Source organism: Oryctolagus cuniculus, chromosome 10, assembly GCF_051225735.1.
Source record: "Oryctolagus cuniculus isolate XC-2025 breed Fujian yellow rabbit chromosome 10, ASM5122573v1, whole genome shotgun sequence".
Lineage (NCBI taxonomy): Eukaryota > Metazoa > Chordata > Mammalia > Lagomorpha > Leporidae > Oryctolagus > Oryctolagus cuniculus.
In genome coordinates, this window is record NC_142876.1 from 41870708 (window position 1) to 41891709 (window position 21002).

Genomic DNA, 21002 nt, shown 5'->3' on the forward strand with positions numbered 1-21002 from the left:
ATTCTTGTTGAATTAACTTGACTGTTTTGCTGACAGTGGGCCAGGGTGGGGAATTCTCACTAAACTGACTTAGCAGGATTCTTGCTAAAACTGGGCTAAGCAAGTCAAAGACAGAACCCAAGGATGAGTCCTGGTTAAAAAATCGGTGCAGAGCAGCTTGTCTCAAAAAATTCACTTAATATAATCACAACCAAGCTTATCTTCTCCACATGCTCATCCACACTTCTATTGCTTAGTGATTTTGGCCATTCTAGTAGGTGTGCAGCACTACCCCCCATTGTTTTGAATTTTATTTCTGTGATGACCAATGATGCACATTTTGTCATGCTTCTTGGGTATCTTCTTTGGAGAATCTTCTATCAGATTCTTTGTCCATTTTTTTTTCTATTATATTATTGAATTTTAAGAGTTCTAATTCTGAACATAAGCTCATCAGGCATATGGTTTCCAAATAAGTCTGTACCATTCAGTGGGTTATATTTTTACTCTCTTAATGGTGTCCTTTGGAGCAAATTAAATCTTTAATTTTGATGAAGTCCAGTTTGTTTTTTTTTTTCCTTTTGCAGCAACGTAAGTTGCTTTAACTAGCATAACAAACTATTGCTGAGCTAGTACTGTGGCACAGGGGTTAAGCTACCACCTGCAATGCCAGCATCCCGTTTGAGTCCTGGCTGCTTCACTTCTGATCCAACTCCCTGCTAACGTGCCTGGGAAAGAAGCAAAAGATGGCCCATGTACTTGGGCCCCTGAACCCATGTCCAGGCTCCTGGTTTCAGACTGGTCCAACGCTGGCCACTGCAGCCATTTGGAGAGGGAACCAGCTGGTGGAAGATCTCTGTCTCTCCCTCTGTAACTCTGCCTTTGGAATAAAGAAAACTTAAAAACAACAAACTGTTGCTAAATCCAAGATCTTAAGATTTACTCTTGTGCCTTCTTCTGAGTTTTATCATCATTTCAAAATTTTAAGAATAATTCTTAGAGATGCCCAAACACCCTTCTGTCAAATAGAAAAGAAAAAAAATCCCAAAATCCATGGTTCCACTTGCAACTGGAATGTGTACAATCCCACCCAGAAGTTGCTATTTTTACTACTTTCCAATCATGTGAAAGTGCTTAGTTCTAATGTGGGCGAGAGGACTAAGGAATTCAAATTTAAATAGTGTAGGAATATTTGCTGTGTTATGTGGTGAGCAACACACTAGGTACTGGAGTTGGTGGGGGGGGGCTCAAAAGTAGTATCACTCAGGCCTGTTGACAGCATCAGAAACACAGGACAAGGTCTCCAATACTGTGAAGAGCGGCCCCTCAGAATGCAATGGCATTGGAGTGGAGGGCAGTTTCCAAAATCATGCCTCAAGGAAAAACTACATGCAAAAGCCTAAAGCTTGGGGAGTAACTGCTATGTAGTGAGAACTCCCAGGAGCTTACAGTGGCTGGGTGATCAGGGACAGGTGTAAGTGAACAAAACAGCAAGAGGAGTGAGAAACACTGTAGTAGCCAGAAAGGTAAAGCAGCTATCATGAGCAAAGAGGAGTGCCAGGTGCTGCAGATGCCTGGCCCAGTTCACTGTCCTTTTGGTGCTGGCATTGATGATTTCACTTTATATAACCCTAACCTAAGACCAACTTGTTACCTAACCTTGACCTTCCAGCTTGCCAAGTCCTGATGAATGAAAATTTTTGAGTTTTAAACTTTAAGGAGAGGGACTTGGAACAGTTTATAATTCCAAGTATCTGAATGACTTAAAGAGCTGTTTATTTTTTGCTCAATACTACTTGTGAAATGTTCTATACATGCAACTACTGTTTGTCTATTTTAAATTGACGTAATAATTATACATATAGTATATGCAGTGTAATTTTTACAAAAGATTTATTTGAGAGGCAGAGTTACAGACAGAAGGAGAGAAAGAGAGGTCTTCTATCCACTGGTTCACTCCCTAAATGGCTGCAACAGCCAGAGCTGTGCCAATCTGAAGCCAGGAGCCAGGAGCTTCTTCTGAGTCTTCCATATTCCCATGTGGGTGCAGGGGTCCAAGCACTTGGGCCATCTCCCACTGCTTTCCCAGACCATGAGTACTGAGCTGGATCTGAAGTGGTGCAGCCAGGACTCGAATCAGCAGCCATATGGGATGCTGGTGCTGCAGGCGGAGGCTCAACCTACTAAGCCACAGCGCCAGCCCAGAGTGATGCTCTATACATATACATACATACAGTGTACAGTGATCAAACCAGTTTTACTAATGTAAGTACCTGGGCCATCTTCTGTTGCTTTCCCAGGCACATTAGCAGGGAGCTGGATTGGAAGGAGAGTAGCTGGGACTTGAGTCAGTGCTCATATGAGATGCCAGTATCACAGGTGGCAACTTTACCTGTTTAGCCATAGCACTGGCCTCCTGATATAATCTTAGACCTAGAAATAATTCTTCACCAGAGTGAGATAAAATGCTACTTTTGGGGCTGGTGCTGTGGTGTGGTGGGTAAACTTGTCGCCTGTGGTGCCTACATTCCATATGGGCGCTGGTTTGAGTCCCAGATGCTCCACTTCCGATCCAGCTCTCTGCCATAGCCTGGGAAATCAGTGGAGGTTGGCCAGAGTCCTTGGGCACCTGCACCCACATGGGAGATCGGAAGAAGCTCCTGGCTTTGGATTGGTGCAGAACCAGCCATTGTGGCCACCTGGGGGGTGAACCAGAGAATGGAAGACCTCTCTCTCTAACTCTGCCTTTCAAATAAATAAATCAATCTTTTTTAAAAAATAAAATGTTTTCAGGAAAATTTTACTGTATGAATAATAGTTGTGCAAATGGAAATTTCAGTTCTTATCAAGCCACCTGTAATCAAGAATGTCCTCTTCTGCATTCAAATTAAGAATAATGTTCAAATTTTACTAATATAGTTATATGCAGGTGACAGAAAATAACAGTACACACTTGATCCTCCTTCTGAGTTGGCGATGAGGAAGAAACCTTCATGAGTGAAGATTCTCTCATGAAGGTCTCAATTTCCCTTTGAAAGAAAATGACATGACACCACCACTAGGTGTCTGTCACTGCACAGTTTTGAGCACCTTTTGTGTACAATGTGACTTTTACAGCCATCCTGTGACTAACCAGGTTTTAGTTATTCATTCTAATGAGGTATTTTCCCTGCAAACTTAGGATACCAAGAATAGTTGGTTCTTCTTTAGCATGTATTCAAAGAATAAGTAACAGTAAAAAAAAAAGTTTTTTTTAAAATTAACTTTAGTGTAGACATATTATAAAACAGCCTTCAAAGAGAAGACAAGAAATTTCTGAAGTCCATCTTTGGGTTCTCTTGGGATTCACTCTTGCTGAGCAACATCTTCAGTTGAGATAAGTGTTTTTTTGTTCTGCTCACATTCTTTGGGGAGCAAATAGGTGTTGACTGTCCAGACGTGGGTGTTCTGAAAAGAAAAAAAAAAAAAAAAAAACCACAGGCCAATAAATAATCTAATTTTCTTCCTCCTTTAGCCTAGGTAACTGCCACTACATTCATCTTCCACTTTTTTGTATGGCCACATATGGGGAGTGACTGTACTCAGCAGTCATTCCCATTTTGTTAAAAATCTCACTGAATAGGTTATAAGCAACATTTAGGAGATACACTAAGTGGTTCTGGAAATTTCTATCATACCTGAAAGATAAAGCTGTAGGTAAAGTGTCATTAGGTTCATGTATGCTTTAAGTCTGACACCAATATTCACAGCAATTCTACATAAAAATTTTAAAAACATGTTCCTTCCTCACAGCTCAATGCTTTTCTTAAAAATGAAGGATTTCAATCTATACAAGTAGGTACAATTCCATTGTATCTTCCCTGCTAGAAGGTAAGTTCAGCTCCATTATATATCCCAGCGCTTTCTGACTGCCAAACAGGAAGCACTCCAGAAATACCCACTGAATGAATGTATTTCATCCCCTCCGACTGTGCGCCATCTCCTTGGACCTTTGTTTGGGGTCTGTCAGTTTGTTCTTTGTTCTGCCTCGCCATCTGTATAATGTGAAGGCTGTTTCCTATTTCAGCACAGATCTAAACGCAGAGTCCTCCCTCCGTATCTGTGCCGCGTGCACTCCAGGAACTTCCCTCCCTCCACAACAGACACTACGATCTGCAGAAGCAGGAGTCCCCTGTATAAAACGCTGTAGTATCTGCATATAACCTACATAATCCTCCCAGTCGTCTCCTGATATTTATAATACCTAATACACTAAATGCGGGCCGGCGCCGCGGCTCACTAGGCTAATCCTCCGCCTTGCGGCGCCGGCACACCGGGTTCTAGTCCCGGTTGGGGCGCCGGATTCTGTCCCGGTGGCCCCTCTTCCAGGCCAGCTCTCTGCTGTGGCCAGGGAGTGCAGTGGAGGATGGCCCAGGTGCTTGGGCCCTGCACCCCATGGGAGACCAGGAAAAGCACCTGGCTCCTGCCATCAGATCAGCGCGGGGCGCCGGCCGCAGCGCGCTGGCCGCGGCGGCCATTGGAGGGTGAACCAACGGCAAAGGAAGACCTTTCTCTCTGTCTCTCTCTCTCACTGTCCACTCTGCCTGCCAAAAAATAAAAAAAATAAAAATAAATAAAAAAAATACACTAAATGCTATCTGGACGGCTGTTACATTAGACCCTTCAGGGAATACAAGAAAAAAGGTCTGTACATGTTCATTGTAGACATAACTTTTTCTGAATATTTCTCACTGCAATTGGTTCAATCTGTGGATGTAGGACCAGCAGATACAGAAGGCTAACTGGTCTGATACAAAGGCAAGTAAAGTGTTTTAAATGTGCCCAATTTCCTTGATGAATTCTTATACCAAATATCAAAATAATTCATCAAGAATATACAGAAAACTCAAAATATTAATTTTTGGGGCCAGCACTGTGGCTTATCCGGTAAAGCCATCATCTGCAGTGCTGGTATCCCGTATGGGCACCAGTTTGATACCTGGTTACTCCACTTCTGATCCAGCTCTCTGCGATGGCCTGGGAAAACAGTGGAGGATGGCCCAAGTCCTTGAGCTCCTGCACCCGCATGGGAGACATGGAGGAAGCTCCTGGCTCCTGGCTTTGGATCAGTGCAGCTCTGGCCAATGCAGCCATGCGGGGAGTGAATCGATAGATGGAGGACCTCTCTCTCTCTGTACCTCTGTCTTTCAAATAAATACATCTTTAAAAAATATATTTTAATTCTTACTCAATTTTATAAACTTCAAGCCCAGTATAAAAGTTTCAATTCAATAAGCAGATGGTCTAGTCCTTGGTGAATTTTATTATTTATGTTCAAAAAACCAGACTCAGTTTCTCTTCTGCAACAAAATTTTTCAAAATTCCTTTCAGTTTCTGTGAAATTAAATTTATGGAGTATCATAGTGAATAAGGTTTTGAGGATCACCCAAATAAACAGGTGCACAGTCTTACAGTTAAGGCACTTCTGATAGCAGAAAGAGCAAGAACAAAAGTTGAGAGAGGAGGCAGGCTGGGAAAGGTGCAGTGCTGGCGGCATATAGGATGGGTTAAGGCAAAGTAAGACAAGCGGGCAGACCAATGCCAGTCAGTGAGGCTGAGGGCTGTGCCAGAGTATTTGATCCATGCTGCAGGGTGAGTGTAAAAGGCTGCTAATCTGAACTGTTCTTTAAGAACAGACTTGAAAGGGGTTTGAAACTAGAAATAAGAAGATACTGTAGTAGTCTTGACAAAAAGTAAACAGGAAATGGAACGAGAATAGCAGAATTTGGGAGAAAAGGGAGAGAATACATGCAAAGAGCAAAGAAACAGAATAGATAAAAACTGGCAACAAGGAGCACGGGAGTAAGGGCTGTCAGCTGCACCCGCCAGAATGTCTAGCAGGGCACGTTCCAGTGACAGAACGAGCAGTAAGTTTGGGTGGCTGGCCGCAGGGACATGAGGAACTATGTTTTGGACATGTACAGGGCTGAAGTGGACAGATGCAGCGGGCAGCTGGGAGCAGGCCAGGGAGAGGCTGGCAGGAGAGTAATGCAACTGAAGTCACAAGCAATGCGCTGGAAGTTAAAGATACGGCAGTGTGTACCACTAGAAAAGGAGCATGGAGGGGAAAAGGGGCCAACTCCTGAACTGCACAGTCAGGATGTGTATTAAACAGAGGAAACCAGAAGAAGTAGTTGAGTGCACACTGCCAATTCAAATAAGGCTATAAATGAAGATACCTGAAAGTCAGTGCCGGGCTCTTGCCTCTGGACGCAGACAGAGTAAGGTTTACTGCATTTGGAGTCCTCCTCTCCGCTATCTCCTGGCTGAGCTTACTCAGTGGAGTGCTGGGGCTGCTCTTCAGTGCTGACAGGAAGCTTCTACTTTTACCAGGATGCTGAACTGCTCTGTTGCATGTTTTACAAGTAACCAACTACCATAAAAAGAAGAAGCCAGTGAGTTCATAACAAGCAACACGATCACTACATTCTTGGATGTTATACTTTATCAGTCTAAGACTGTGTTTGGGTAGGAGACTAGAGATGGCCCTCCTCTGTAATAGCGGTAGACATTTATTTTAGAATACGAACTTCAAGCCTTTTCCCCATAAAACATAAAACTTAAGTGCCCTCCTTAAATCCTTAACAATTCTATGATTATAGGTCTAATTTATCAAACCAAATGAATAATCACATTCTCACACCTCATTTCCATCACTGACTTTTTTAGGATTCATTTAAGTAATGGTCCATTTTCTAGCAAAATCTTTTCTTCTACATATGTAACTCACAATGTACAGAATTCAGCCCATGCCTCAGTAAAATTCGTATAAGCTGGCTTGGCGAGCAGATGTTCATGAGCACACAAAAATGTAAATGTGGGATCTGCATTTATCACAGTGTAGGTTATTTTGTACTTTTTGGAAAGAAGTGATATATAAATCAAAATAAATCAGTGAAACACCCTTAGCACTTTTCTAGTTGACCTGATTAAAATACTTTAGAATGTAAGCTTCATGAAGGCAAAACACTGGAAGACAGGCAGCTTTTATCATCTTCCTATTTAAGAACATTTTTCAATATGCGGCAGAAACTTTTTTGGAATAAGAGAATTCTATTCACTTCACTATTCTATCTTTTCTCTTTCTCTGAAGACTGAATCTTATGACAAAGCACAATGTACTTACCTGATGTAATACTGGCAAACCCCTAAATATGACAATTTTCAATTGAAGTTATTAATAGTCGTAATCATGTACCATCCCTAAGTTGTTATAATGTCCAGTGCCCAACACATACCTGCCAGTAAGCAGGCACTTGAATAACTGATGAATGTTAACAGGATATGCAGCATATAAAATATATCTGCTATGGTCTCTATCACATGTATCTAGTAAACCCTAAGTCATTTTTATGTTCCATTTTATATCTCCAATTCTAGCCACTGTTTGGCATATGAGAGACCTCCAATCAACGCTTAAAGGTGAACACAAGGTACACTCACCTTTGTTGGACAATTAAACATACACTGACTTGAGGGTGGGAAGAATGACGGATGAAGTAGCAATGGTACCTACATACATAAGGTAGAGCTGTTTGATGAAAAGAACCGCTAACCGAAAAAAAATAATATAGTGCTGCTAAGTGCAACTCATGTGGTGGTATCATGTGGTGGTCTCATACAAAAGGACTTCAAAAAGTCCATGGAAAAAAAACGAAACTCTTTCTAAATCCATGCATAGTTTTTCCATTCTATACATTTTCCATGAACTTTCTGAAGACCCCTTGTATTGATCATCTCAAGAAATCCTCAAATTTGTGAAAATAAATGTGCTCAATAATAAAGTCTGAGAACTTTGGTAACCATGAAATATAAGCCATACACCTGATGATACACCAATCATGAGAAAATACTATAAATCTGAGAGTGACATTCAGGTTGATTTAAAAACAAAACAGAAAAATTTACATATTTATTTGCAAGAGTAGAGAGAGAAAGTCTCCATCTGCTGGTTTGCTCCCGAGATGGCCGTAATGGCCAGGGTTGGGCGGCATATAGGATGAAGCCAGGAGCCAGGAGCTTCATCCCCATCTCCCATGTGGGTGGCAGGGACCCAAACACTTGAACCGACTTCCACTGCTTTCCCCAAGCCATTAGCAGAGAATTAGATTGGAAGTGAAGCAGCCAGGATATGAACTGTACCCATATGGGATGCCGGTGTTGCAGGTGGTGGCCTTACCCACTTACACCATAATGCTGGCCACTTCAGCTTCATTCTTAAAGAAAAGAAAAATTTGTTTATTCATACATATGGAAGTAAAATCTTACCAATACACTCTTGGAGTCTCTGTATTTTTTCAAAATTTTTGCTTCTTTAAAACTGAGTGTAAAATTTCTTGCTTCTCGATTAAGAAGTTTCTGTATTTTAGGTGTCAATTTGGCCTTGGGTTTGAGGCGCACTCGAGAATTATCCAGAACCAACAGCTGGAAACAGTATGGACATGTTTCTTCAAAATTGCTCTTATCATCTAAAATTAGACATGAAACTCAGTGTTCAGCAAATCAGAATACCGTTACCTCAAATAAACCTCCAACATTACGGAAAAGTACACTGATACTTAACATAAGCAGACAGACATTCTCTAAGGCAACTCCAAAGATGAACAGTCATCCCCTCTTGGCCTTTTGGCTAATAGGTTCGTGTAAAAAGATGAACATGTACAAAATGATAAACTGACAACAATTTATTTTCCAAATACTACAATTCCATCCATTTGCTCCTCTCAACAACAGATAGGCGAGTCTCCAATTTTTGCTACCTGGCTCATTACTTGATTAAGTTAAAAAAGGGCCGTTATATTTTACCAACATATTTACCACAAAATAACAAATTGTACTGTACATTTGTTTCATTTTTAGAAAATTAGCACATGAATGAAGTACCTACTGTAAAGCACTGTGTTAAGTGCCAGGGTTACAATTACAAAGCTCTATGAGCCATGTTTGTATGTCAGCTCTGCTCAATGTAAAATGTATTCTCATTTACTGAGTGACTGTGAAGTGCCACGCACTGTCCTGGATGCTGGAGATACAGCAGAAAAAAACCAAGGACACTCATAAAGGCAGATACTAACTAACAACACTAAACACTAAGGGGGGGGGGGATAAGAGTACGATGGGAAAGGGAGTGCTCACGGAGCTACCAGCATCTTGGGTAGGGTGGCCAGGAAGGCTTCACTGGGTCACACTTGCAGGGAGGAGGGAGACTTGTGAAGCAACAGTGGTAGCCACAGGGCCGGCAGCTTGCAGAGGCCCTGAACCAACAGCCAGGAGGCCTATTGTGGCTGCCGGTGAGCGAAGAGAGCCGAGTCAGGCGGGCCGGCAGGGAGGGCCTTCCAGTCCTTTTAGAACTTGCTCTTACTGGGCGATGGGAAGTCACTTAAGGAGAGGAGTGGCACGCTCTGCTTTTACCACAATCACTTGGACTGCTGCCTTGGGAACAGACCACAGGAGCCACCGACAGCATCCGGATCGGGAGGCAGCGGGGGCTTGGACCAGGGTGGTGCCAATGGATGAGGTGAGAAGTAGCCAGCTGGATACACCTTACAGCCTACAGGATTTGCTTGAGAGCAGGGTAGGGCTGTTAGGGAATCCAGAATGGCTCTAGGGGTTGGGGCTGAGGAACTATTGCAAGGTGAAACTCTGGAGGGGGGGGCTGAATGGGGGAGAGTTCCGACTGGGGACACGGTAAGTTTGCAGACCTCACTAGACACTGAAAAGAAGCTGTCAAGAAGGCACGTGGATATGTGACCCTGGAATTTGGGGAGCGGTCCGGGCGGGGTGTAGAACTCTGCAAGTCCTTAGGATAACGAGACTGGATGAAAAACGGTCACCAAGGAGTTGGCCTGCAGCTAGGAACAAGGCCCAAGGGCCGAGCGCTGGGACATTACCCTATTCGCGGGTAGGGGAGACTGGGAAGCAGCCGCAGAGCGGGCCAAGAAGTCCTGGCTAAAGCAGCAAGAGGTGAACTTGGCCATGACCTGGAAGCCACGTGAGGAAACCCTGCTAGACGGATCCCGCGTCAGATGCCGCCGTGAGGTCAAGCCAAGGAAGGCGCACTAAGGAATAGGGCATTTTCCCAAAACCCAGAGGCATCCGGGTCTTTCCTAATGAGAGGGCCGGGGCTTTTCTTGGGGTCCCTGCGAGCGCGGTGGAGGAGAGCGAGCCGCCGGCATCCCACCCACCGCGGACGGGCGCGCTCCCTACCGTGGGACGAACCGTAGGCCCAGCTGTAAGAGACAGAAAGACTCGTGAGAGGCGAAGCAGCACCAACTCGCCGCGCGCCCCCGCTGCCCGCCCGGCCTTCTCTTACAGCAGATAGCGAGCCTGGCCCGGACAGGAAGAGTGCAGCTTCCGCGCCGCGGCCTCCAGGTAGTGCTTTTGCCTCATCGCCCCCGCAGCCGCAAGCCGGTGGGGAAAGGAGGCGCCGGAAATGGCTTTCCCAGCGTCGCCGACAACCGGCACGGCTCCCTCCGGAAACTGACACCCTCGGCAGATGGGTTCCGGGTTCCTTCGCGTCGCGTGTAGCGCGCAGGCGCGCCCAGCTAGGCCCCGCCCGCGGCCCCGCCCCTCGGCCCTGCGGCTTCTACCTCAGTGAGAGTCCTGACCCGGGGGCCAGGTCCGCACTAGGAAGCCCTGTCCCGCGTTCTGTCCGCCTCGGCTGCTTGTGTTTTCTCTACGCTCTTGTTGTGGTCTCCTCCCCGGCCTCGTCTAGATTCTCCAGCCAGAGTAATGGAGGCCCCTGGTAAGAGTGGGGGTCCTAGGCTCCCGACTGGCCGAGGGGGCAAGCCTGCCCTTGGCCGGTGTGCAATCCAGCTTTCCTTGTCCTAAGTTAAAACGAAATTCACACGCCATAAAGTAAGCCGTTCTAAGGTAAACAGTTTGGGGCCCGTGTTGGGGCGCTGCAGGACAAGCCTGCTCTCGAGGCCGGCATCCCCTCTGAGCGCCAGGACTAGTCTGGACAGCCCCACTTCCGATCCAGCTTCCTGCTAATGCGCCCCCGGACAGGGAAAGAGCAGAGGAAGGCCCAAGTGCTTGGGCCCTGCCGCCCAGCTCGGAGACAGGTAGCGGCTCCTGGCTCCCGGCTCCCGCCTGGCTCAGCCTCGGCTATTGCAGCCCTTTGGGGAGTGAGCCAGCAGGTGGAAGACCTCTGTCTCTCATTCCTTTATGTCACGCTGCCTTTCAAACAAGTAAGTAAATCTTGGAAAAGGTAAACAGTTCAGTGGCCTGCAGTACATGGTTAACTGCAGCCACCGCCTCTGCTGAGCAGCAGCACATTTCTGGCAGGCCAGGGATAACCCGCCGCTATCTTAAACATTGACTCGTTCTCCTCGCCCTCCTAGGCCCTGGCAATCGCTAGCCTGCTCTCCACCTCTGTGGATTTGCCCATTCTGGGCCTTTCATATAAGCAGAGTCATAAAATATGCAACCTTTTGTGTCTGGCATCTTTCCTCAAGCTCATTTTTGAGATCACCTTGGAGCATGTGTCAGTATTTCATTCCTTTTCATGCCTGAATAATATTCCGCTGTACAGGCATACTACTTTTATTTATCCTTTTGTCAATTGATGGGTATTTGATTTGCTTCTTTGGGCTATTATGAAGAGTACTGCTGTGAAACAAGCACACATGTGTTTGAGTAGCTGTTTTCTATTCTTTCCATTTATGCCTAGAAGTGGTTTTGCTGGGTCATCCCGGAATTCTATATATAACAAGGGTTCCTTGCAAGCTCTGCCGTGGGCCTCTCCCAGGTGTCCATGGTTAGCAGCCATCCCAGGGGCTCCCTCTGGGCTGGGTTGACAGGACAGACTCCTGCAGTTGGTTCAGGTTCCTCCCATAGAAGGGTGGCATTGCTGTCATCCTGGCAAACAGGATCACCCCCAGACTCCAGATGTCAGCCTTAAAGGTGCCGTAGTCCTAGAGAAAAATTCTGGGGCATGGTACTGTGGGGTGCACAATACCCTCTCATCTGCCAGGGGCTGATGCTGAAGTCAGCCAGTTTGATCTCCACGTGCGAGTCAACAGCCCGTTACTTGGCGTTAGGTCTCTGTGTGCCATGCGGTTCATGTGGCACTGGTGCACAGGTGACAGGGTCTGGCTGAACGGTGAGCTGGCCTCGCCCTCCTGCAGACCACCCAGCACCAACACATGCGCCGGAGATTGCCCCGGCTGGCCAGCTGCATCACCAGGGATGTGTGCTTGGCTGTGGGCCTCACCCCCAGGAGGCGGTGATGTTCTGCTGACGCAGGCTCGCCAGGATGGCCCTTTTCCCCCTGCTTCCCCGAGCTGGAAGGCGACTGGCAGACTTGCATGAGGATCTTCACAGCCAGATGCCTCCCGGTGGCCACGCGGTGGGCAAGCTTCACCAAGCCCATGCGGTACAGGAAGTGGTACCCATTAAGGGCATTCACTTCCTGATGGAATGCCTCGGAGCCTTCCATCCTGGTGTTCACCTGTCTGTTTCAATGACTCACTCTATCAAATGCTAACTGATAACTATCCTATGATACCCAATAAATGAATCACAAGGAGACTAACTGCTAATATGACTGACACAGAACACTAGCTCACCAACTATACCAATGATACTGAGCAAGGCTTAGCACTGGCCAAATAACATTGAAAACAAAAAGAGGAAAACAAAACAAAACCCTCTATATTAAGTACACTAATACTACTAAGTCTAATAGTACTGCCTAAATAAAAATGGGGGGAAGCAAAAATTTTTAAAAATGCAAAAATATAAAAGTGGGCAAAAAATAGGCAGAAAAAAAAACTAAATGGGAAACAATACACAAAATAGACCAAGAAACAAAAGAGCAAACAAATACACCAAAAAGCACAAATGCTACATTAGGTGGGTACAAGTAACACAGGTCACCAAAAATAGCTCCCTGGGTAAGGCAGACAAAAATCTAGGGCCCATGTGTAGCTATATGCATGCTTTTGAAATTACATGAGGTGGTGCCTCATGAAATCAGAGCAAGACATGGCCCAATCACAGCTGCAGATAACCCACCGGGTTTTTCTCAAGAACCTTCTGCTTAAATAAAAGCAAGGATCCCCAGAGCTTTTTGCTTAGGTTGGTGATAGAGATTGATGTCTATTTTTTGAGAAAAACTTTAGGATGTTTCAATGACCTTTTCATTTCTAATTTAAAAAAGTGATAACTTTTGGCTTTTGAAGACCTCCTAATATCTACACTAGAAATATCTACTCCTTTTCCTTTAACCTCTGAATAATAGGTCTCAAAATCAAGGTACAGGCCGGCGCCGCGGCTCACTAGGCTAATCCTCCGCCTAGCGGCGCCGGCACACCGGGTTCTAGTCCCGGTCGGGGCGCCGGATTCTGTCCCGGTTGCCCCTCTTCCAGGCCAGCCCTCTGCTGTGGCCAGGGAGTGCAGTGGAGGATGGCCCAGGTGCTTGGGCCCTGCACCCCATGGGAGACCAGGAAAAGCACCTGACTCCTGGCTCCTGCCATCGGATCAGCGCAGTGCGCCGGCCGCAGCGCGCCGGCCGCGGCGGCCATTGGAGGGTGAACCAACGGCAAAGGAAGACCTTTCTCTCTGTCTCTCTCTCTCACTGTCCACTCTGCCTGTCAAAAAAATAAAAAAAAAAAAAAAGAAAAAAAAAGAAAAAAAAAATCAAGGTACAAGTTCTGGAGCATCATGATACTGTGACAAATGCTCTGTTGCCCAAGACACCAGCAGGTACAATATTCACATCTACAGAGCTGAGCCGAAGGTAACTGTCCTCATGATTTCCCCCTAAGATCACCATCAGATTTTTCATCAGAAACCCTGGAGGACCAAAAGGTAGTAGGGTTGATATAGTCCAGGTATGGAAGGCCAAATAAGTGTTAGCCAAGAAAGCTACATCCTCCAAGGTGAAGACTTGAGTAGTGGGGTGAAATTGAGGCATTTCGACTTGTCAGGTTTTTTGGGCCACTAGAACAAAATACGTTGACCTGGGTCATTGAAAAAATATCAGAAATTTACTTCTGAGTTTTCTGGATCAAGGCAGCAGCAGACTTGGTGTCTGGAGAGAGCTAACTCTGCTGCCAAGATGGGGCCTTCTTCACAGAAAAAAAATAAGGAAATGGACAGGCTGGTGGCCTGGGATGGCCTGTTGAAACCATGAATGTATTCATATCTATGCAGACATCTTATCCCCACTCTTGCAACCTCCCATTCCACTTCTCCGATGTAGTCAATGTTAGTATTTGGGTGTCTTCCATATCCTTATATGCTGAAGCACATACACACATATATTTTTTTTAATTTGACAGGTAGAGTTATAGACAGTGAGAGAAAGACAGAGAGAAAGGTCTTCCTTCTGTTGATTCGCTCCTCAAATGGCTGCTACGGCTGGCGCTGTGCTGATCCGAAGCCAGGAGCCGGGTGCTTCCTCCTGGTCTCCCATGCGGGTGTAGGGCCCAAGCACTTGGGCCATCCTCCGCTGCCCTCCCGGGCCACAGCAGAGAGCTGGACTGGACGAGGAGCAACCAGGACTAGAACCTGGTGCCCCAACTAGGACTAGAACCCAGGGTGCCAGCACTGCAGGTGGAGGATTAGCCAAGTCAGCCATGGCACTGGCCCCACATACACACATATGTAAACATGTCCCACCTACTACTACTACACACAAAAAGAAACAAAGCCAAATCCACATATGAAAAAACCAAAGCCCAGAAGAGAATTTTAGACCCTTTTTACATAACTTGTGTTTTCCTTAACAGGCCACAGTCATCTTAGAAGTCAATATATATAATTCTCACACATGCTTTTTAGTAACTGACAGTGCTTCAAAGTGTAATGTACCATAACTGATTTCACCATTTTCCTGTGGGTGCAAATGCAAAAGCATTTTCTATGCTTTGCTAGTTCAGACAGTACAACAGCAGAAATCTTGTGCATCCTGGTGCTTTCTAATCTCTTTTGTCAGAATTTCTAAAAGAAATTTCTGGGTAAAATGACATGCATTATTTTTATCTGCCTTGTGGTTCAAAAAAGGTTGTCACAACTCCTGTTTCCAATTTCAGTGACTGAGAAGGACAGCCACATTGGATGGGCAAAGAGGCAGTGACTCTTTTCCTATGTTTCTATTTCCTATGTTTCTTTTTCCTATGCTTCTATTAAAGAGATAGCTTCTATTGGATTGTGTATCCATTTCTAGGAGATATTTGCATTTTGGGGAAGTTTGTCTTCTGTTTGTCATATATAATATTTTCTTACCTCTTACTCATCTTTGGCATGGTATATAGAAATATTTTACCATACAGAATTTTGTATGTGGTCAAAAAAGTCACTGTTCATTATGAATTCTGTGTTTTCTAGGTAGCTTAACAAGGCTCAGTTTGTGTTTAGGTTAGTCAACTAAGTATTCATCCAAACATATGGATTTCTTCGATGGACACTTTTACTTGGTAATAAATATTTTTTCACTTATATGTAAGGTAGAGTGTGTTTTCTTTTTTAAAGATTTATTTATTTACTTGAAAGAGTTACATAGAGAGGAGAGGCAGAGAGAGAGAAAGGTCTTCCATCCACTGGTTTTCTCCCTAGTTGGCTGCAATGGCCGGAGCTGTGCCAATCTGAAGCTAGGAGCCAGGAGCTTCTTCCAGGTCTCCCATGCTGGTGCAAGGGCCCAAGGACTTGGGCCATCTTCCACTGCTTTTCCAGGCCATAGCAGAGAGCTGGATGGGAAGTGGAGCATCCGGGACTCAAACCAGTACCTATATGGGATGCTGGCACTACATACAGGCGGCAGCTTTATCCACTATGCCACAGCGCCGGGCTCACGGATAGCATGTTATGCAAAAATCCCTTATTAGGTAAATAGTATTTTCCCATTCGGATCAAAATAAAAATAATAAGCAGTGAGCACTGAGTATGTGCCAGGCACTTTGCAAAACATCTTAACTGCAAGAATTCAGGTAGTAGTCAGGACAGCTCCATGGCATGGGGTGAAATGCTGCTTATAGGAGGTTTTTAAATATAGCTGTGTGTTTCCAGGCTCTTTATTCTGTTCCACTAACAAAGCTGAAAAGAATGAAAATGTGTACTCACACACACACACACACACCCTGCTTCCCTGCACACTTTCCAGCCACCCCTCTCCTGTCTCCACTGAGCACCACACTCCTGCATTGGAGGCCCCCTTAGAACTCGTCTGCTCACACCAACACCTGGTTCCTCATGCCCACAGGGGCCCTGCCCAGCTGCCTAGTAGCCGTCCTAACTCCTCATAGCCCAGAGGGCCCAGGAGGCAGAACAGGACTATTATTCTCCTCATGTCGCACTTGAAGAAACTGTGGCTCAGGGAGATGAAGTCGATCAGCCACGGGCACCTGCTGAGGGACTTGACCCCCCACCCCCACCCCCCAGGTTCCAAAGCCTATGCTCCTCATATTGCTCCTCTTGCTCTCTGGCTCACCTGAACATACAGCACATCAAAGCCCACCATACAAGGAGCTGTCACTGAGCACTGGTTTCTGCAGCAGTAGCTATTTTCTCGGCCTCATTGCTCTGCTCCCAAACCTGCAAGAGGTGTCCAACTCAACTCCTTCGTCTAAAGTTTCAAGCTGTCCTGTTGTACCTGTCCGTTCTCTAGAAATCCTACACTGTATTCCCCACCAGGAGTGACTGTCAGTTCAGCAGGGAGGCAGGATGAGTTCCAAGATCAGCTGGCCCACCTGGATTCTGCTCTGTTACCAGCTTCATGATCTTGAACACACTTTGCTCAGCTAGGCCATGCCTCACTCTGTCATCTGAAAAGGAAGGGACTGGAACTCAAAGCAAATGTGGCTCTTGACCCTTTCAAGCATCGCTTGTGCACTCACTGGGAGCTTGCCTGTAGGCATTAGACCCCTACCACTCAGGGAAAGCCTGGTGGTCCAGGTCCAGTGCTGCCCCCCTCCCAGGCCTGCTACAGTGTCCGGCGCTACCACTCCACTTTCCTGAAGAGCAAGGATAAAGTTCTCAGACTCACTGAGCCGTATTGATTTTTTTTTTTGGACAAATTAATTTTGATTTAAAAACAACTGATACCAAAGGATCTCTTTAGAAGAATGGAGTGTTAATTACAGGCACAGACACATAAGCAGGAGCATGCCAATACTTTGAAACAGCTGGGAATTACTGCAGTGAATATTAATGATGAGGCGGAAGAAAGAAAGGCCCAGGGAGATATGGAAGGAAATTGCCTACTCATGGTTTTATGGTTTGGAAAATCATCAGAGCTTTCTGGAGTGTCTGCTAGCAACACCTAAAAATCATCAGAGCTCCTGCTCTCCTTGGTGGACTTCTTTTGCCATCACATTCCTTACGTTGATGTAACACTTCCTTTGAGTTGGTGCATATGTTGGCTGGGCCTTCCGGTTCCATGTGACATTTGAAACTTGAGTCATCCAAAGCTGGTCCAAGGAGAGCAGCTTTGTGGGCCCAAGGGCAGACTTGGGGCCAGCACTGTGGTGCAGTGGGTTAACAACCTAGCATGAAGCGCTGGCATCCCATATAGGTGCCAGTTCGAGACTCAGCTGTTCCACTTCTGATCCAGCTCTCTGCTATGGCCTGGGAAAGCAATAGAAGATGGCCTTGGGCCCTTGTACCCACGTGGGAGACCTGGAAGAAGGTCCTGGCTCCTGGCTTTGGATCTGCCATTGTGGCCATTTGGGGAGTGAACCAGTGGATGGAAGACCTCTCTTTCTCTCTCTGCCTCTCCTCTCTCTGTTTAACTCTTTCAAATAAATAAATAAATAAATATTTTAAAAAATTTTCATTTCATCTGAAAGGTAGAGAGTGATAGAGAAAGAAAGATTTCCCAACACACTGGTTCACTCTCCGAATGTTCTGAACAGCCAGGGCTGGGCTAGGATGAAGCCAGGAGTCTCGGGTCTTCCTCGTGGGGAGCTGGGACCCGAGCACTTGAACCACCATGTACTGCCTATCAGGGTGCCCATGGGCATCAGCAAGGAGGGGAGAAGGACCTGAGCCAGGCACTCCCACGCAGGAAGCTGGCCTCTGCAGAGGTGACTTAACCATTGCACCAAACCCCTGCCGCGTGCTCAGACTTGTAACTGTCCTTTGGAGGAAGGCGAGTCTACCCCCAACCAGGAGCGGTAGCCTCACCACACTCTTCTGCCTGCTTTTATGCTTGCAATCTCACGTTGCGAAAACAGTTGAATGGGATGTTGTTTTCTCATTCATCTGAAACCTCGGGATGACTCGCCCGTTTTTCTGCGCGGCACACAACTGGGCGATTTTAGAAACCTCTGACGTGGGGAGGACAGTACCCCCCTCCCCAACCGCGGCGTCTGGAGGGGAGCAAACCGAGCTCGCGGGTCTGCCCCAGCGCGTGTAGTTGCCGACAGCGGCCAGCAGGGGGAGCGCCGTGCGTGTTTCCAACGGATCTCGCCGCCCCGCAGCTCACCCGGGCTCCAAAGGCAAGCTAGGGAGAGCTCACTGGGGACCGCGGTCCGTGACCGGGGAACCCGGCCTCGGGGGCTCACCCCGAGCGCAAAACCCCCTCCAAATGGAGTTCTCAAGTTCCCGGCAGCCTTCTCTTTGCGGGCACAGAGGTCAACTTTGAAGCAGAGGTAACCGCCTGCCAACAGCTCAGCCCCGACGCAGGCTGCGGCAGCGCAAAGCCTCATCCGGAGCGGGCGCGGCGGCGCGGGCAGGCGCGGGAACCAGGTGAGCCCGCGCCTGGGTCCCGGTGTAGTCCGGCTGAGCTTCCACAGGAGCCAAGGTGAACCCGCGCCCGGGTCCGAGTGAGATCCCGGGGAGCGTTCGCGGGAGTCGGCAAGACGCCAGGTGAGCGCCTTTGATCCAGGTGAGCGCACGCTCTGTCTGCGAGGCACCAGGTGAGCCCGCGCCCCGTCTGAGTGTGATCCAGGTGAACCTGCGCGCGTGGCCGCGGCGGATCCGGAGGGAGCCCGCGCCAGGCGACCCTGGGGGGCTTCGGGCTGGAGCCATCCGGAGTCTAGCGGCGCCTGACCCTGGGCACAGCTGTGTCTTCAAGGGCCATGGGCAGGTGACAGTTGAGAGGGTCGTCCATCCGGTGGCTTTGCGGAGTTAGCCAGGAAACAAGTTATGCTAATAGGGCGTCGTGCTGGGCAGGGAGGCGCGGGGCGCGTCTGTTCGCGCTGGGCATAATCAGCCATGGCCCTGAGGACCTCGGCTGCCCGCGTTGTTTCGGAACCAGTGGTGGAGGCCGGGTCAGGACCCCCGAGTTTTCAGTGCCCGCGTGGGCAGCTGCGGAGCGGCGGAGGGAGGAGCCAGGGAAGGTGGATGCCCAGACAGGAGTTCGGGCGAGTGGACACGGAGACCAGAGCGCAGACAGATGCAAAGAGGTGGGGAGTCCGAGGAGGGGCCCGCTAGGGAGCAGCAGCACGCTCCCCGCGCTCGGAGCGGGCCGCGGTCCCGGGCGGCCCCCGCGCGCCGGCGCTGCGGTCTGCGGCGATCGCCGGGTCAGGGGCCGCCGGCTCTCGTTGGTGTCTTAGGGTTCTCCTTGGTGGCAGAGGGCTGTCGCGGTAGCACTGGCGATGTGAGCACTGCTAGTCAACAAGTTTTCTTGTGGCACTTGAGCAAATGATGAGATGCAAACGTTTCATTGGATTCGGAGAAAAGTTGCGGGTGCTGCGTTTTTCTACGCCCAGTGAACAAAGAGGCATCTCTTGGCGAGCGTGAAGTGTAAAGAATCAGCCTGAAGTGTTGCAGAACAGCCAGATAAATTATTTACTCTGCATCGATAAGATGTGTAGCAGTAGCTCTGTTTCACATGTAACCTTTTTTCTTATGAGGTGTCCGTTTGTCCTGGACAGGTAACTACGAGTTTAGATAGGAATATAAAATATTCCAGGAATTTGAAATACATGCAAAAGGCAAAGAAAACATTTGCTAAACTTTATATGGAAACGAGTGAAGGCTTCATAATAGCTTAGCCAAAGGTTCCTACTTTTCAAAAGCAAGGGCTTAGGTAGGATGCGGCTCAGGCACTTAGGCCTGAGAGCTAACAGCCGGCCCTCTCACACCTGAGTGCCCCGCCCACCCGTGATACCCGATTCTTCCCCACCGACCACCTGCAGGAGTCTTCGACGCACACCTGTGAAAGACCATCTGATTTTGCTGTGAAAAACTTGCCTTTTGTGCTTGGTGTTTTTAGAAGTTTGCAAGAGGGAAGAAAAGAGGCTACCCTTCGGTGAATTAGACATGGCGGGGCAGCCTCAGTTATTGGAGGGTGAGTGCTGTATTTTGAATAAATACATTGTTATGTTTTTAAGAAAAGAAAAGTTAGCTCTCAGGGAGGCCTTTTCCATGGATGTCTGTCATGAAGATGAGAAGTCTCTTTTGCTGAGAAGTTTAGATGGAACCAAGTTACCATATTGAAGAACTTCTTTTAGACTCCTGCAGACATGGGGTGGGTGTGTAGCTCAGTGATTGAGAAGCCATTTAGGAGGCCTGCATCCCATACAAAGCACCCGGGCAGCTGCTTTTGGCTCCCTGTGAATGCAGACCCTGGGAGGCAGAGGTGATGGCTCGAGTGTTTGGGTTCCTGTCTCTCACGTGGGAGACCTGGACTTTCTCGGCTCCTGGCTTTAGCCAAGCTCAGCCTCGTCCTGGCCTTGGGAGTGAACCAATGAATGGAAGCTCTCTTGCTCTGTCTCGTTCTCTACCTCTCAGGTAAATGGAAAAAAAGAAGGCAAAGGAGGGGAGCACGTACATAAAGGAAACCCCAAGTCTCCCGGTGTTGTATCTTTTTGCTCTGTCTGGGGTGAGCAGAGGATTAGGGGTCTGTGAAGGTCATGTGATCACCCAAGGCTGCCTTGGGTGGAACTTAGACTGCTCCCTGGGAAAAGGACAGCTTGAGGGAGAAGCCATTGATGTCCGGGTGCTGTTGAAGACACTTTCAACCCGTATGCTTCAGCCCAAGGTACAGGGATCTTCTGTGTGGGGAGGCTTTCGAGATTTTTGATTCTCTCCTAGTG

General features: G+C 47.4%; 2 protein-coding genes across 2 annotated transcripts in view; one reads left to right on the forward strand and one right to left on the reverse strand.

The window, feature by feature from the left end:
- Window positions 1–1734: 1734 nt before the first annotated feature.
- RMP24 (ribonuclease MRP subunit p24) lies at window positions 1735–10537 on the reverse strand. The gene is made up of 5 exons (XM_002713498.6): window positions 10331–10537; window positions 10225–10247; window positions 8287–8486; window positions 6198–6391; window positions 1735–3426 (listed from the first exon to the last, which is right to left on the reverse strand). Exons 1-5 carry the CDS (start codon window positions 10405–10407, stop codon window positions 3273–3275), a joined length of 648 nt encoding a protein of 215 aa, XP_002713544.3. The 5' UTR covers window positions 10408–10537; the 3' UTR covers window positions 1735–3272.
- Window positions 10538–18235: 7698 nt separating this feature from the next.
- The window catches only part of LOC149123742 (uncharacterized), a 52689-nt gene continuing 49922 nt past the window's right edge, over window positions 18236–21002 (forward strand). The window contains exons 1-3 of the mRNA XM_089304906.1: window positions 18236–18356; window positions 18592–18708; window positions 18879–19048. Of these exons, the coding sequence (XP_089161032.1) occupies window positions 18236–18356; window positions 18592–18708; window positions 18879–19048 (408 nt within the window). The remainder of the gene's footprint in view (window positions 18357–18591; window positions 18709–18878; window positions 19049–21002) is intronic.

Bases quoted from the DNA above. Each gene is read 5' to 3' on its own strand.
- RMP24 (XM_002713498.6), bottom strand. From the start codon at position 10,407: ATGAGGCAAAAGCACTACCTGGAGGCCGCGGCGCGGAAGCTGCACTCT. The intron at 10,248-10,330 runs GTAAGAGAAGGC...TGTCTCTTACAG, and splicing joins GGCCAGGCTCGCTATCTGCT to CTGGGCCTACGGTTCGTCCC. The intron at 6,392-8,286 runs GTAAGATTTTAC...TTTTTATGGTAG, and splicing joins GAGACTCCAAGAGTGTATTG to TTGGTTACTTGTAAAACATG.